At 43.2% G+C, this 18,622-nt stretch overlaps 1 protein-coding gene across 2 annotated transcripts in view; it reads left to right on the forward strand.

Moving 5' to 3' along the window:
- The window catches only part of zftraf1 (zinc finger TRAF-type containing 1), a 141,840-nt gene that overhangs the window by 53,344 nt on the left and 69,874 nt on the right, over nt 1-18,622 (forward strand). For both annotated transcript variants that reach the window (XM_078230350.1, XM_078230359.1), the window contains exon 2: nt 9,225-9,463. In XM_078230350.1, coding sequence (XP_078086476.1) covers nt 9,225-9,463 — 239 coding nt within the window. The remainder of the gene's footprint in view (nt 1-9,224; nt 9,464-18,622) is intronic.

Here is an 18,622-nt window from a genome sequence, read left to right on the forward strand (position 1 = left end):
GGGTGAAATCAGTCGAGTGTGAAGACCATTGGTATTAGTTCCTAGAATTGGCTCGTGAAAACACTAAGTCTCCCTCACTTGTTTAACTGTGCATGGAAATATAATTTTTAATCATTCAGACAAGCACACTAACCATCAGAACCGGCGAGATGCTCTTCACAATCCCTATACATTTGGTTGATGTGGACTGTATCCTCATTATTTAGTTTTGTCTTTTCTTGGCAGCAGTCATGTGCTGTTAACCATCAAACAAACATCTTGCTGAGGCTTTTTATTGCATTTGTATTCCCAGCTAACTTTCCCTTAGCATTGTTTGATGCCAATATTTGAGTTCTGAGTTGGATATCCCAAATCATTTCTTACCCATAATGCTTGTGTGTGATTGAGGAGCTCATTCAGCAAAAGAACTTGGCACGTTTGTCTCATCCTTTGGGACACCATTTGAAGCTTTCATGTTTTTCAGGATGAAGATTTTAATCATACAAGTTTCTTAAAAAGTTATAAACATCAATTCTTGAAACTTTCTTGAAGTGAGGTGGACTTCTCTCGATCGCCATTATAATTGGGGAGTGGACAATATACCCTCTTTAGGTATAATGCTATTAATTATGGACATCAACATTTCAGAAGGACATCAACATATCAGTCTTGGGTGGCCATTAAGTTATTGATGCAAACATTTGAGTTCTGATACATTTGCCAGTGAAAAATCCCAGTGTAAAAACACCATCGCTAAAGGACCAGCCCGAGAAACTCACCACCTCCATCTCAAAAACAAACTAACATTCTCTTGTGCATCATCTTGAGCTGAAAAGTCTCATACTTGTATCACGGATGTAGGATAGTAAATCCTTCAACCACGCAAATCTTTAGGAGTGCTTCACTGAAGAACGGTGTGTCCAAATGAAGAGTGATACAGCTCTGAAAAACATTACCAAGGCAGAAGTAATATCTGGCCTCAGTTCTCCACAGCCCAAAAATCTTAAACAAATCCCAGCCAGAAAGTTGTCTTGTTCCTCTTCCTTTGCCTCTGCAACAATGACCACCAGCCTTTGTGAACACCACTGGATAATACATTTGACTGATTTTGACTGAATTCTGTTTTGAAGTATCCTGAGAAAGTAATGTTGCCTGTGTGAACAATGGGTTATTCACTATACCTTCCCCAAACTATCCCCATTGAGAAGATTTATTTTATCTGGATGGCCAATCACTTGCTCAAAAATTCTTAACTTCACAGGTACCAGAAAATCTTCTAGTTCCAGCCATGGGAAAAGTTGCATTATAGCAAGAAAGCTCAAAATTCTACTTTCCTCTTCCAGCTTTTCCCATTTTATTTGGGGTCAGCACCATACGAACCTTCTCCATCTCCTCTGGTCAATCACCCATTCCTTTCTATTCTCCACTTGTCTGGATGAGTGCAGCTCCAAAAACACTCAAGCTTGACGCCATGCAGGACAAAGCAACTCGCTTGATTGGCACCCTATCCACAACTTTCAACATTCACTCCCTCCACCATCAGCGTATTGTGGCAGAAGTGTGTACCATCTACACAACGTACTGCAGCAACTCACCGAGGCTCCTTCGGCAACTGCTTCCAAACCTACAACCTCTACCACCTCGAAAGACAAGGGCAACAGATACATAGGAACATGGGAACACCACCACCACCAGCAGCAAGCTCCCCTTCAAGCCACTCACCATTCTAACTTGAAACTATATTGCTCTTCCTTCACTTCACTAGATCAAAATGATGGAATTTTTTCCTAACAGCACTATGCGTATTCTTATAACTTGAACATGAATAATGCTTGCTATCAGAGATCTTTTGATGGCTCGGTTGCATTCAGGAACCTGCTTGGCATGTTTATTGTTTTCGGCCTTTCCTTGCACATCTTCCCTAATGGTCACCTTTAATGAGAAGGAACATTAATTTATCCATTTCTCATTTTCTTCAATAAACAAGCCTGCTCTGATCACCCAGCAGCAGGAGAAGAGACTATTACAAACATAAGCGGCTTGGATCCAATTTCCTCCCTTAACCCAAGACATTTGTCGGATCTGGAGAATGTCGATTGATCATCTCATTGGTTGGGAAAATTTTGTTTCTCTGACCTTGTAGCTCAGCAACTGATCAGTCAGACTGGATACCTCCTGGTCTAGGATGCACCAATGACAAGTGGTATATCTAACCTGGTAGTTTGACTCTTGAGGCAGAATTGCTAAACGGTCTTTAGCAATGGAAGGTGTCCTAGTATTATGAATGACTGCACTCTGAGGACTTAAATGGAAGAGGATCACCTTGGGTGATTGAAGAATATCTTACAGTCTCCAGTTTCTTGAAGGGCAGCTTGAAAGTTAAATTATTCCCCTCTCAACCAAATCATTAACTATTTGAATGTTGTTTTGAGCACAAATGAACCTGTATTTTCTTGCAAGCTGAAATCCTTTTCACTGAAAGGAGCCAGTACAGAATCCAACACACACAATCTGTGAGCTTTCTGCCTTGGTGGACATCCACCTTCCCTTTCTGCCAACCAGCAGGGTAATTGTCATCATTCATATTTGAAGTTTACCATTTTTGTGTCCATGGGACCTAAATCCAAACTAAGCAGAGATTGACAAATGTAGCATGATTCATCTCTTTCAAGTCTCCTGGATCTGGTCAGGAGTCAACATAGAAACCTGATTTTAAGGGCTCATAGAAGGCTTTGCTAAATGGGCAGCAATGTGAATAATTTTCACTAAGCACTGTTATCTCTTTGGGCTTTTTTATTGCTGCAGGGCTTTGTGAAATTTAGATTCCTGGATCCACCTCAGATGCAACAATACTTTTCATTGTTGATAATATATGGCTTTATAAATGAGACGGACTGTTCTTACCATAAGATATTGTATTGTTTCAGCATAATCCGACTGTACAAGCAGAAGTCCTACTCTTGCTATTCATCAGCTCTTTCCTGAAAGATATTTGATTTTAAAAACTTTAATTGCAGGCCCTCACTGATTTCTAAAGTCTCTGGTAACTTAACTAGTTAAAATTGTTGCTCCAGCTAACATGAGGACTGTCAGGTGGGAAAGGAATATCTAATATACAGCTCCAAATATTGCTGTTATCCGACACTAGTTTAACTCTATGTATGCAATAAATGTACGTTTATTGTGTGCATGGAGCTGAGTTATACTTGGAAGACTATAGTAGATAATTCATCGCTTAAACTGTGTTTGTCTAGACATTCAAATGAGTTTTCCACAGGACGAGTGAGGGTTTTAACAAACAGGCTGGGGTTCCATCCTGGTCCCTTTCTGCGCAGTGGGAGGTATTATCCCTTTCATTGAACTGCTTTGATCTCTTAGAAAAGCACATGTTTCTGGTTTCTGTGGAGTGATCTGAGTGGTGCTTCTGTCTGTTAACTATTGATGACAATTTTTTATTTTGCTAATATTATTAAATTCCATCAGTTTCATTTGAGAAATGTCACTGGGTTGTGAAATGTTTGAATGTTTTAAACTGGAGCCGAGCATTTGATGGAGCACAGAACTGTCCTATCTCCTAGTCTCAGGCAATTCTAACCATCTTGTCAGGTTTTCTTATAGGCTCCAAAATTCAGCTAACTGCTTTCTTCCTCATTCACCTATATTCCATAAATTTCAGGATAGGCCCATAGGTGATAAAATCTCTGATAAACCTCAAAAGTTTACAATCTGTGGAAGCTTGCAAAAATGTTCTGGTTCACAGTCTTCCACTCCAATGCAGCTCAATGAGTAGATGTTATTAGATGAATCTTTTTATTCTCCAGTAAACAATGTCCAGCTTGTTGGTCTTTCCTAGGACCAGTTCTCAATTATTTTCTTGCAAACATGTCGAATATTGGCATTGCTTTTGACTCATTTCAAATAAGCTTTGAGTTGAGAAGTATACTTTGGAAAACAGAAATGAAATTAAATCAGGCTTCACATTTTCAACCTCCTGTTGAGATTTCTTTGCCAACCACTGTCCTCCAATGAGTCTTTATTGCCTTGTCTTCCGTCAAAGTTCAGCATCAGACATGGAAAATACCACCACTTCTTCTTAAAGATTTGTCATGAAAAATTGGAAGATTGGGCACCTTGATTGCTGGAAACTTAACTCGGGGCTCTGTTTGCTGTCTAAATTAGAAGTGAAGCAGAAATACCTACTTTTTGAGAAACTTGCCAAAAAAAAAACATTTTTCTTGATCTTTGGACTGATCAGATGAAGAGCTTTGGTCAAGATTAGATAGTTGTGCTAATTGCATTCACCTTATCTCTGCATTGGCACAATGGGCCAAATGATCTCCTCTGTGCTGCATCATTGATTCTGTGAACCAGCTCTCGCTTTTCAAGTCCTGCTGTGGAACATAGAATGAGCAGACACTGAAGATTTCAACACAGCACCCATCTGTCTTCCAGGATAGGAATCTTATTATCTTGTATGTCCACACTATTTGTTCATGAAGATATTTAGTGCTGGAGGAGCCTCTGACCTTTAGATTGGGGATTCGCTGCCAGCTTGGATCATAGTTACCATGTTCTGCCTAACCAGATTTGGTTTTGGCTTTGGGATTTAAAGCTATGCTGTATGCGTTCACTGTATTGCAATAGATATTCTGGAGGATCTTGCAAAGTCTGATAACAGTTTGAGATCATCTGATGTTTGTTGAGTTGAGGCGGAAACACCTTCCTAAACTTCATTTCTGTTCAAGAAAAAGCTCCCAATTTCCATTGCTTTGGGTCTTCCTAAAATCATAAACTAATCTAGCACAGGAGGCTGGATTAATGTGTTTGTAATGTCGGTGCAGTCTCGATGGGCTGAAGGGCCTCTTCGCACTCTGATTCTATGATTCTAGGAGGCCATTCAACCCATCATGCTTGCGCTGGATCTTTTGAAGAGCAGCTGTGCTGAAACCCATATCCCAATCTTTTGTCCATGACCATGCAAGTTCTTCATCCTCAAGTACCTGTTCAATTCCCCTTTAAAACTACTTGTTGAACCAGCCTCTCATCTTTTCAGGCAGAGGATTCCAGATCTCAACAACTGAGTGAGAAAAATTCTCCACATCTCCCTTCTTGATCTTTTGCCAATGACTTTGGGTCAATAACCAGAGGTCGGAGATTCATTCAGCAGAGGGAATAGTTTTACTTTCTCAACGCCATCAAGACCTCTCAATCTTGAAAACCTCTGTTCGGTCATCTTTAACTCTGTTCGAAGGAGAATTGTCCTAACATTTCCAGTTTCTTCTCATAACTGAGGTCCCTCATCCCTAGTAAACCGCTACATCCTTTGTATGAATTTCCGGGTTCAAATAAAATCTACGAAACATTGATTCTTTGCTATTGAGAAATAAAAGAAATTGAATGGTTGTAAGCAGTTGGCTGTGATTCGAGGACACTACAAAAGAAGATGAACGCACATCAGATTTATTCTCAAGTTTATTCGTCTTCAGCTGGTTCCCTCAAACTAATAACAATGGCAGAGTTGCCTCCTGTGTGAAGGCCAAAACATAGGTTCGTTGGTGGATTTCAATATGCAAAATGCACAGTTACTTGGGGTTTCGCTGTTAGAAGCATTAATTGACTATTCAGGACACGCGTTCTGTTCCTGCCATCTAGGTGGTGTTCAGGAGATTTTTGGTAATTAGGTTGCTGCAGAAATGTCAAAACCTAAAACTCATTCCAGTAGAGATTTATCTCCATTTTGTTGAATCAAAAAAACTTCCTTTGAATGTGTTAATATGCTTGCATCGAAGAGCATGAAAATATGGAGATGGGAGGAAACTTAACCCTAAAGCCTGTCTTACCTTTCTACCAGGAAGAGGAAATTGCTGAGAGTATGTTAAACTTTGGGGTTAAAGAAACATTTCTTTGGATCAAATTGCTGCTGTCTTCACCAGATAGTTCTTGCACTACGCTACAGCAGATTAAAGATCTTTTCTCTTAAATGCCGTTGCAGATTTATGCTGGACCTTCATGAGATATAGGAGCAGAATTAGGCCATTCGGCCCGTTGAGTCTGCTCCACCATTCAATCATGGCTGATAGATTTCTCAATCCCATTCTCCCGCCCTTTCCCTGTAACCTTTGGTCCCCATACCAGTCAAGAACCTAGCAATCTCTTTCTTAAATACCTTTCACCTTTAAGTTTCCACACAGCCAAATTCCGGCTGATGACTAACCCCTCGGAAAATGGCATGAACAACTTCAAGAAAGAAAAACTCTCTTCTGCCTTCTGACCATAATGCACTACACAAGTCTACTAAAAATTCTGAACCTGCATTCAAAAAGAAGACCTTGTATCCCCTCATGTCTTTGAATCTAGAGTAGGTTGGGCTTCCTTTACCTGTTGAAATGAGATGTCGTCTTCCACATTACTGTTCCTTGGCTGCTAATTTTCTATCATTAGTGATGGACGTACTCTTGGTATCCCATCTTGAGCTGTAAAGATAGAACTAGAAGGATTTTTTTGTTGGGAATATTGAAAATACCAATCTCTTTAAAATGTTTGCTAATTGAAGCTTCAGAGTTGGAACTTTTGGTCACTGTAAATGGAAGCCCATTGGGGTTGAAATCACTGTGTCTAGTATTGAGCTTTATAAAGGAGGCCCAGATCTTGCAGATTTATGCTGGACCTTCATGAGATATAGGAGCAGAATTAGGCCATTCGGCCCGTTGAGTCTGCTCCACCATTCAATCATGGCTGATAGATTTCTCAATCCCATTCTCCCGCCCTTTCCCTGTAACCTTTGGTCCCCATACCAGTCAAGAACCTAGCAATCTCTTTCTTAAATACCTTTCACCTTTAAGTTTCCACACAGCCAAATTCCGGCTGATGACTAACCACTCGGAAAATGGCATGAACAACTTCAAGAAAGAAAAACTCTCTTCTGCCTTCTGACCATAATGCACTACACAAGTCTACTAAAAATTCTGAACCTGCATTCAAAAAGAAGACCTTGTATCCCCTCATGTCTTTGAATCTAGAGTAGGTTGGGCTTCCTTTACCTGTTGAAATGAGATGTCGTCTTCCACATTACTGTTCCTTGGCTGCTAATTTTTTGCCAGTTAAGGCTCATTTTAAGCCTCTGCTCTACTTTGGCTTAAGCATGCAATGATTCAATGAATGTTGGCCTCTCAGTAGATCCACCATATTGATTTGGTGCTCACCTTGAGATATTTCTAGGACAATCTTAGAAAAAGTATGGATGAACTCGGCATTCTATATTTCTGAAGAATTTATCCTTCATATTCTTTCCACTACCATGCAACCAAACTCTTGATTTGACTCTCATTTTTGGAGCTTTCTCCTAACTGAGTTATTTACTCCAGTCTTTGTTGGTGCTGATACTGATGACTGAGCAATATCTATGAACCTGCTACCACATAATGTAAAACTTCCTTACATTCAATCTGCTGCAGCCTCGTAAGCTCACACCAGAAGATGAACTCAAGAAGCATTTACAATGAAAATGTTATCACAATTTAACAAGATGGTCTGAAATGTCTGCCAAGAGTCACTGGGACAAGCATTGATTTACCATAGATTCTTCACCTCTATTTTCTAACTAAAGCATAGTCCTGAAATGCATGGAGGATAATTGAATGAGGAAGGAAGTAAGATTAACTACCTTCATTCACTGTGATCTTGCCCATTTTCTGAGTTTATGTTATCCTCCACATATCTCGCACACACCCACTTATCCCGCTGTTTCTAACTCTTTGTTTGGAGTGTTTTGACATTTTACTAAATGTTGACAAAATTGTTTTCCTTTGCTGTGTAAGCGTTACCTACCCTGCAGGCTGCCTCTCCATCGATAAAAGAACCGCAGACCGGTGTGTAGCCACGGCTCTTATACAGCCTAGGAGCTGGGAAAAATCACATGGTTCTTGAGAGACTTCAGTGAGGTTAGAACTCCTGGAGGGACACCATCCAGGTGATTTTCCCCTATTGGATTGAGGTATGTGGAGGATAAGAAAGGGAGAGAGAGAAGGTAGGTAATCTTACTCTACCCAGCTTTCCTTGCAAACTCCCATCAAATATTTGTAGTGGTATATGTCTGATAAATGACTTTCTTCCCTGATCTGTGAAACTACTGGGCAATTGGGGTAGTTTGTCAGTGGCCCAGACAGCACAGTGGAAAATCACAAGAGTGCTCCCTCTGTCTAATCCAATCTCGAGCAGTATCAGGCAAAAACTAGCCCTGTCCTCCCTTCTGATTGGAAAACACATATGGCATGTCTGCCAAAGGTGTTAAACAAATGAAGAATAATTTGGAATTCCAATGTCAAACTTTCTTTACCAACACTCAAGTTTACTGTGTGGCTTTGTTGCCATCTTGTGAAATAAGATGTGTTTGAAATCTCAAAAATGCCCCTTTGTTTAGAAGACAATATTTGGGAATCAATCTGGAATTTGCTTTTTAGCTAAATTTTACCTGTCTGCTTGAGTTGACCACCAGGTGTTTCTGATGGACTGCAGGTATTGGCGTGGCACACCTGTGAATTTGCACTGTGCTTTCCACAAAAAAACCTCATCAAAAGTGAAATCACTGTTGTGCAAGGTATTGTCACTGGCTGCTGTGATCTGTTGGTTCTGTGCACAGCTTGTGGGGATTCTGTCAATTGAGGTATGCCTGCTGTTTTGTTTCTCTTTCTCCCTACTCCTATACCCAGACATTCTTGACAATGTTATCAGTTCCCATTGAATAAATTAGGAGGGGAGGTAGGAGTTGAGTATATTTGAACGCATTCTTCTGTCCTCAGGGACTTGTGTTTTTGTCCGGCTGAAGAAAGGTGGCGGTGAAGACCTCCTCTATTTCAAAGGGCTGATGAGGACTTCCACAAGAGTTGTAAGAATATCTCCATCCATTTCCCCAGCAGGCAGGAAATAGATAACTTGCCCTAAATTCAGAATAACACTTGTTCTGCAGTCTAGCTGTGAGGGACCCACAAGGACAGTAAGTATGTTACTGGCTTGGAGAGTGATGATTCCAAGCTTGGATTCAGGTGGGTTTGGGGCATTGCAGGAGGCTTGAGTGCTCTGCATTACATCTGATTAGAGCTATTCCTGATCTTGAGTTCTTGCTGTCAATTGGATGCAAAATAAACAAATTGTTCAGTCTCCCAGCACTGCCCTTCCTCCTGTTCAAAAAAAAGACTTGCTGCAGTGTCCAACTTGGTATAAATGTAAGTTTTTTTTCCGCCCGGCAGTGCACGAATGGTCACTTGATGTGTGCAGGCTGTTTCATTCACCTGCTGGCTGATGCCAGACTGAAGGAGGAACAGGCCACCTGCCCGAACTGCCGCTGTGAGATCAGCAAGAGCCTGTGCTGCAGGAACCTGGCCGTGGAAAAGGCGGTGAGCGAGCTTCCCAGCGAGTGCGGCTTCTGCCTGAAGCAGTTCCCACGCTCCATTCTCGAGAGACACCAGAAGGAGGACTGCCAGGACAGGTAATGCACGTGAAGCCTCAGAACCAGGCAGTTTATTAACCAAATCACGGCCCTCACTGATCCTGCTTTTTATTCACAGTGTGCAAGGAGTCAGGGGAATATGGGCACTAAATGTTAGGGTGGCAGAAATGAATTGGCATGCACAAGTGAGTTTTGGGGACAACGTAACACAAAAAATATCTATGATAAGTCATGGTGGCAACACCCACATGGCTCTCCCCACTCTCTTTATGTGCACTGACCGATAATAAACAACAGGTCCGAGTGCTCGGCATTTCCTTGCCAAACTGGCAACCAGTCCCATGTCCATGAAAGCGCCAAAACCAGTGCAAAAAACAGTGGCAACTTTGTTATCCATGTGTTACTTCTATAAATAAGTTATTACAATCTCAACTGGTAATTTTTGTAATTAGAACTCAATTTGTCTGGTGCACTACAGAAAGAACAATCCGTTGCCTGGCTGTCCAGCCTCAGGAACTGACAAGTGGAGCATGGGCAATGTCATTAAGGCAGAGTTTTAGGGCAATTTAAGATGTTACAATAGGTTGGGGACAAAAATTTCAGGGAACAATAAGCATTAGCCTATTGGGGTCTTTTCAATAATAATGTCTTGGAGAGACCAATCTTGGAGAGATGTATGAACTGCACATATTTTAGCAATTTTCATTGCACCTTTCTAGCATGCAGGACTTACTTTATAGGTTAATTTTCCCTCCATATCTTGATCATCCTGTTCAATTATTGTGTTTGGAGCGCAGCCAGGTTTGCTCAGGCCTCTACCACTTCTGGGGTCAGCAGTCCTAGGGCAACTTTCTCTTCAGCGCACCTATCCCTTGGGTCCGGAGACTTGAGATCAAGGGCAGGCCCTAATCTGTATCGGGTGCACAGTGGTTAGCACTACTGCCTCTCAGTGCCAGGGACCTGGGTTCGATTCCTGGCTTGGGTGACTGTCTGTGCGGAGTCTGCACGTTCTCCCCATGTCTCCATGGGTTTCCTCCAGGTGCTCCGGTTTCCTCCCACAGTCCAAAAGACGTGCTGGTTAGGTGCATTGGCCGTGCTAAATTCTCCCTCAGTGTACCCGAAAAGGCATCGGAGTGTGGCGACTAGGGGATTTCCACAGTAACTTCATTGCAGTGTTAATGTAAGCCTACTTGTGACACTAATAAATAAACTTTAATAAACTTTAAAATTCTGTGCAGAGTATTGATTCTTTCACTTGCTGTTAGAATTGCTGCATTTCAAAAAAAAAACCAGTTGCCCTGGAGATCTGTCATGGGGTAGAGTTGATTTAAATATTTAAGAATTGATGTAGAGGTTGTCTTGTACACTCCCTGTTCCCTGGTCTCGACCAATGCAGATATGTGGCAACGTACTAAAAATACACAAGTGTCCTGGGGTAACTCCTCCCTCGGCAAGCACCTCATTTTGGTAGTCTGTAAATCTGTTTGGCAGGCTGGTACTTTGTGTTCCAATTCTGATGCAATTGCTACTTAATTTACAAACCATAACCTCCGTCACAACTGAGATGGGAAGAGTGCTCTATCTGTCTCTTGTCACTGTCCACAGGTCTAAACGTATATTCAAATGATCTTTCTAGCTAGATGCAAGGCCAAATATACGCTCTACGTGTTGATCTCTGGCCAATCAATTTCAAAATACTCCCTAACACTTGCGCGCATACTTGTCTCTCACCCTTTTCCCTCTCTCTGCCTCTGTTCCCCTGCGTCCTCCCCTGCAGCAGTGGTCAGGGAAACCATCAGTGATTCTTACACTACCTTTCAGATGGACTTTGGAGAAAACCTGCAGTCGGTTGCGTTCAGAAGGTAGACTGACTTCGGAGCAAGTTCCATTCACTCTGCTTTGTGACTTTACCCAAGCAATTGTTCTTTAGTATTGCTGAAAAAATATATTTTGTTGAAGCTTTTCATCTTGCACTCATCAGGACAATCCACAAGAATACCAATGTCGAGGGAAACAATGTTATAATGCATAAGGAAAGAGTGCTGACTGGTTGGCGAGTGGACTGTAGTAGAGGAGTTTCTATGGAGAATGCACCAGTTAACCGTCAAGCATTATTTGAAATTTAAACAGGCAGCATGACTCTGGCCAAGCCATTGCCCTGAGGTATTATGTTTGAGGTTTGATGCACTTCTGATGACGATTCCCTGATTGTCTCGCTGCCACCAAGCATTCTTCCTGCATTTCGGAAGCTCTTGAGCCACCTCTCTTGCCTGGTTACTGTCATCAGCAGCTTCTGCCGACATTTCCTCACTGGTCAGAACTCCCTCAGTTTCAGGAACACAAGACTTAGTCGGTCCCTCTTGCAATAATTCAGAATCAGGGAGGACTTCCCTGCTTTGATGTGGAATGGCCACCAGCTGATCCGTGTGGCTCCTCCAGACCCGTTCATCCTTGGTCTGGACAGTGTATGATACTGGCTCTGCCTGAACCAGCACTGCTGCTGTTTTTCCCCCGCCATGTAGTTCCTTTCCAACACAGTTTCTCCCATCCTGAAATTCCTTGACTTTTCCTCTTTGGACCATCTGCACTTTTTTGTTACCACTTCTGGTGAGAAACCTTCAGTGCCTGTTTTAAGGTCTGGACAAACCTTTTGGCCAAGCCATTTGTCGCACAGTGATATGGACCTGACTTCACCTGCTGAACTCCTTGGTGGTTGAGGTAGTCCACAAATTCCTTTGCCACAAACTGTGGCCCGTTGTTGCTCACTATTTGATCAGGGCTTCCAAATTTAGCAAACAACTCATCGAGTCACTCTATAGTTGTTTCTATGGACACCGACTTCATAATTGCTATTTTTGGTCATTTCGAGTGGTTATCGACCACCACCAATGGCATTTTTCCTTCCACTGGACCTGCGGCGTCTACATGGATCCTTTGACAATTCCCATGAGGTGGAACGGTGACAACGGCAGTGTTTTCCGCACTGCACAAAATTCACAAGCACCTGCATTCTCCTCAATCTGAGAGTCAACACTGCACCAAAAATAGCTCCTGGCAATCTCTTTCACCCACACCACTCTGGGTGTCCTTGGTACACTTGATCCTGCACCTTCCTACATAACGCGGGAGGAATGACCATTCTCATTTCCCTCATACCCCGTTGTGGACAACTCCCACCTTCTTGACAGGTTGGCACAAATCGGGCTGACTCCTATGAAAAGTCTTTCCTCGTAAGACTAAATCCATTACTTGACTTAAGATTGGATCGTTTCTTGTGGCGTTTTGAATCTATGTCACTGATACAGGTACTTTATCATCTAGGTGAAAATGCATAATTTGCAAATGCCAATCAGGAACATCCATTCCTCCAGGATGAGGCAAACTTGAAAGTGCATGAGCGTTACCTTGCTATTCAGATTGTCTATACCATGTGTCATAGGAGTTTACTGACAAAAGTAGTGCCCATCAATGTAAACCTGCCGCTGCCAGAAGTGGTATTCCTGTGTATGGCCCAAAGATGGTGGTCAGGGGCCTGTGATCGGTTAACAGCACAAAATGCCGGCCGTATAGAAAATGGGAGAATTTCTTTGCATTTTGGAAGGTCTAATACAGATAGCAAATATACAGTAAATGGCAGAACCCTTAAGAGTATCGATAGGCAAAGGAATCTGGGTGTACAGGTACACAAGTCACAAAGTGGCAATGCAGGTGGAGAAGGTAGTCAAGAAGGCATACGGCATGCTTGCCTTCATCGGCTGGGGCATTGAGTTTAAAAATTGGCAAGTCATGTTGCAACATTATAGAACCTTAGTTAGGCCGCACTTGGAATATAGTGTTCAATTCTGGTCGCCACACTACCAGAAGGATGTGGAGGCTTTGGAGAGGGTACAGAAAAGATTTACCAGGATGTTGCCTGGTATGGAGGGCATTAGCTATGAGGAGAGGTTGGAGAAATTTGGTTTGTTCTCACTGGAGCGACGGAGGTTGAGGGGAGACCAGATAGAAGTCTGTAAGATTATGAGAGGCATGGACAGAGTGGATAGTCAGAAGCTTTTTCCCAGGGTAGAATAGTCAATTACTAGGGGGCATAGGTTTAAGGTGCGAGGGGCAAGGTTTAAAGGAGATGTACGAGGCAGATTTTTTACACAGAGAGTAGTGGGTGCCTGGAACTCGTTGCCGGGGGAGGTAGTGGAAGCGGATATGGTAGTGACTTTTAAGGGGCATCTTGACAAGTACATGGATAGAATGGGAATAGAGGGATATGGTCCCTGGAAAGGTAGGGGGTTTTAGTTAAGTCAGGTAGCATGTTTGTGCAGGCTTGGAGGGCTGAAGGGTCTGTTCCTGTGCTGTAATTTTCTTTGTTCTTCACCTCAAATTCATTACTTAACCCCACTTTCTCGACTTTGCATATTTTTCCTCTGTTTTGTGAAAGACTTTGACGCAAAGGCGATGGGCCTTTCTTCTCCATTGGACAGTACATGTGGCAATGCAGCACCAACTCCATAAGGCAAGGCATCGCAGGCTGATTGCAGTGGCAACTTCGGGTTGAAATGTGTTACTTCTGACCTTTGCTAGGCATGTTTTACCTTGCGGTAAGCCTGTTCATACCCCAGGTACATCTCCATGGTCGGCCTTTACCAGCAGTTGGTGTAAAGGTTTATGGTGGCCAAATCTGGCACAAATTTGCCATAATAATTTATCAATCCCAGGAACGATCATAACTGTGATAAATTCTCTACTCTGGGAGTTTTCATGATGACCTCCATTTTCTTGGCTGCCTTGTGTGGTCCCTTACTAGCAATGACGTGACCCAGGTATTCAATTGAATCTTGATAAACAATTCTCATTTCTCTTTACTTGTTCCTGCAACCTTCTTCATTTGAAGATAGACCTGAGACAAGTCCATCTTCGAAAATTTCTTCCCTCCTTCCAGTCCACCAAGCAGATCCTCAATAAGAGGAAGTGGATATTGGTCTGAACACAGTGCTGGGTTTACAGTTAACTTGAAATCCCCAAAGATTCTCACCATGCCGTCAGTCTTCAACGCTGGCACAATTGGGGTGGCCCATTTGCTGGCCATGACTGCTTCCAGTGCCCCCATGCTCAACAGTCGTTCTAATTCAGCCTCTACCTTCGGCTGAATGGTGTATAGCACCGTATGGTCAGACACTCCTTGGATGAGCCTCTGACTTGAGTTGAATCTTTATTTTGACCCCTTTCATCTCACCCCGGGTCCCCTTGAAAATGTCCTTGTATCTCTCCAGGACATCTTGTAACCTTGTCTTCGAATCTGCCAGCTTATTTTATCACGTTCCAGTTTAATTTTAATTTCTGCAGCCAGGAGCATCTAAACAAGGCAGGGTAGTCCATAAGACCATAAGACCATAAGACATAGGAGCGGAAGTAAGGCCATTCGGCCCATCGAGTCCACTCCACCATTCAATCATGGTTGATTTCAACTCCATTTACCCGCTCTCTCCCCATAGCCCTTAATTCCTCGAGAAATCAAGAATTTATCAATTTCTGTCTTGAAGACGCTCAACGTCTCGGCCTCCACAGCCCTCTGTGGCAATGAATTCCACAGACCCACCACTCTCTGGCTGAAGAAATTTCTCCTCATCTCTGTTCTAAAGTGACTCCCTTTTATTCTAAGGCTGTGCCCCCGCGTCCTAGTCTCCCCTGTTAATGGAAACAACTTCCCTACGTCCATCCTATCTAAGCCATTCATTATCTTGTAAGTTTCTATCAGATCTCCCCTCAACCTCCTAAACTCCAATGAATATAATCCCACGATCCTCAGACGTTCATCGTATGTCAGGCCTACCATTCCTGGGATCATCCGTGTGAATCTCCGCTGGACCCGCTCCAGTGCCAGTATGTCCTTCCTGAGGTGTGGGGCCCAAAATTGCTCACAGTACTCCAAATGGGGCCTAACCAGTGCTTTATAAAGCCTCAGAAGTACATCCCTGCTTTTGTATTCCAAGCCTCTTGAGATAAATGACAACATTACATTTGCTTTCTTAATTACGGACTCAACCTGCAAGTTTACCTTTAGAGAATCCTGGACTAGGACTCCCAAATCCCTTTGCACTTTAGCATTATGAATTTTGTCACCGTTTAGAAAATAGTCCATGCCTCTATTCTTTTTTCCAAAGTGTACGACCTCGCACTTGCCCACGTTGAATTTCATCAGCCACTTCTTGGACCACTCTCCTAAACTGTCTAAATCTTTCTGCAGCCTCCCCACCTCCTCAATACTACCTGCCCCTCCACCTATCTTTGTATCATCGGCAAACTTGGCCAGAATGCTCCCAGTCCCGTCATCTAGATCGTTAATATATAAAGAGAACAGCTGTGGCCCCAACACTGAACCCTGCGGGACACCACTTGTCACCGGTTGCCATTCTGAGAAAGAACCTTTTATCCCAACTCTCTGCCTTCTGTCTGACAGCCAATCGTCAATCCATGTTAGTACCTTGCCTCGAATACCATGGGCCCTTATTTTACTCAGCACCCTTAACCACATAAAACAGTAGCTCCATACACTGGTTCCTCAGTTGTACCTTTACCAGTATATCCTCTCTGGAACCACATGCTCCGTATAAGTAATGAAGGTGATTTTTGAAGGCTTTAACAGCAGTGTTTTCAACTTGTCTTATATCCTGAGTCCAGGATCAATGATACCGCTGCCCCTGTATCTACTTCCATTTTGATTACCTTCCCTTCCACCTCTGGAAGGACCCAAAATCTATCGGCTTCTCCTCAAACCTATAACATTCAAATGGAATTCTGTTGATTTGGGTTCTTCTGCCTTCTTGGCAGTTTCGGCAGATTCTCTGTCCCTTTCTTGGTGGTATGTATCTTGTGGTTAGTCTTCAGGATCATCTCTCTCCTACTCTCCTTTTCCTCTTCTAATTGTGCCGTGCAATTCCAGGCAATGTGCCCCACCTGCTTACCCCGGCGGCATTGGGCTTCCCAAGTCCAGCATGTGGAGTCTTTGTGGCCGGACTTGCCACAACATCAGCATTCAGTGGCCAATACCACGTTCTGTTGCTCTTTGGCTACTTCGGGCGCCAACACCCAACTATTGTTGCTTCATTTGCTGCCAGTTCTGTAGCAGTAGCTGTCTCAGAAGCTACTTTAAAATTGACTTTTTGTCAGCAGTTTCTGTTGTATTGCCTCATTACGAAGCCCACATACCAGATGATCCCTCAAGGCATCCTGGAGGAAAGCGCCAGATTCACAGTGCGCAGCTTGTCTCTTCAAATTGCACAATGGATTCGCCTTCCAGCTACATCCTCTTATCAGAAATGTTCTGCTATCTAAGTGGCTTCGGGACATAATGATTCCTTAGTACTTTGCACAACTCTGCTCGGGGTCGCTCTGCGGGTTTCTCTGGTTGTCTGAGGCTTCTTAATGCCGCAAACATTTTACTCCCTACAGTACTTCAAAAGTACATAAGAAATAGGAGCAGGAGAAGGCCATCTGGCCCCTCGAGCCTGCCCTGCCATTCAATAAGATCATGGCTGATCTGATAGTGGTTTAGTTCCACTTACCCGCCCACTCCCCATAACCCTTAATTCCCTTATTGATCATAAATCTATCTACCTGTGACTTAAACATATTTAATGAGGGAGCCTCCACTGCTTCAATGGGCAGAGAATTCCAGAGATTCACTACCCTCTGAGAGAAGAAGTTCCTCCTCAACTCTGTCCTAAACTGACTCCCCCTTATTTTGAGGCTGTGTCCTCTAGTTCTTGTTTCCTTTCTAAGTGGAAAAAATCTCTCTGTCTCTACCCTGTCTAGCCCCTTCATTATCTTATATGTCTCTATAAGATCTCCCCTCAGTCTTCTAAACTCCAACGAGTACAGGCCCAATCTACTCAATCTCTCCTCATAAGCTAACCCCCTCATCTCCGGAATCAACCTGGTGAACCTTCTTTGTACTCCCTCCAAGGCCAATATATCCTTTCACAAACAAGGGGACCAAAATTGCACACACTACTCTAGTTGCGGCCTCACCAGTACCTTGTACAATTGCAGCAAGACCTCCCTGCTTTTATACTCCATCCGCTTCGCGATAAAGGCCAACATTCCATTTGCCTTCTTGATCACCTTATGCACCTGCAAACTGAGTTTTTGCGATTCATGCACAAGGACCCCCAGGTCCCTCTGCACAGTAGCATGTTGTAATTTTTCACCATTTAAATAATAGTCTATTTTACTATTATTCCTTCCAAAGTGGATAACCTCACACTTGTCAACATTATACTCCATCTGCCAGATCCTTGCCCACTCAGCCTATCCAAATCTCTCTGCAGACTTTCCACATCCTCCACGCAATTCGCTTTCCCACTCATCTTTGTGTCATCCGCAAACTTTGTTACCCTACACTCGGTCCCCTCCTCCAGAACTTCGAGTTCATCATCTATCTTATTTGCCTTTAAACAAGAGTGGAAACGGCCAATGTATAGTGTCCAACTCGCCATCTCTTTCAATTGGCTCGCCGTTTTCTTTGGTGGGAGTTTTTCCTGCCTTCGCATTCTGTGGCCACTCTTCGCGCTGCTGCTCCCTTGTCAACTGTGCTCCCCTACTGTTCCTGTCAGCTGCCATTCAAGTTCTCTTGTGACTGCTTCTCTCTCAATGGTCTCTTGAATGAGGTCTGAGTCCCCTCACAACCGCTTCTCTCTGCCTCGGCCTGTTCTCTCAAGTCTGCTCCAGTACCTTGGCGACGCCATTTTCAGAGTCCACAACGACAACTTTAATCTTCCTCTCCAGAAATGGTGGTGATATGCAGTCCATGGGCCGTGTCTCAGCCCTGTCGCCAGTTATTATGTTTGAGATTTAATATAGAGACTGATATAGATCGATTTAGATATCATGGGGTCAGTGGTAGTAAACTAACTGGAACTGTTTATTATTAACTGGAACTGATTCCTAACACAGTCAGCACGAGACTGGGGAGGGGTCCCCGGTCACTTGACCCATTTTTTTAAAGGGGCATGCCCCAACATACATTACAAGGAATGTACCAGTAAATAGCTATCAATTATTTTGAATTGCTGAAACAGGTGCACTATGTATTTTTGTTCTTTCTGCAAAGTACAAGACCTTATGTATTAATATACGCAGCTTCCCCTTCACACAAATGCACCACACTGCGAGCCTGATTGGCCATCTTAAATTGGTTGACAGCAT

This window comes from Mustelus asterias, chromosome 2 (genome assembly GCF_964213995.1).
Source record: "Mustelus asterias chromosome 2, sMusAst1.hap1.1, whole genome shotgun sequence".
Taxonomy (NCBI): domain Eukaryota; kingdom Metazoa; phylum Chordata; class Chondrichthyes; order Carcharhiniformes; family Triakidae; genus Mustelus; species Mustelus asterias.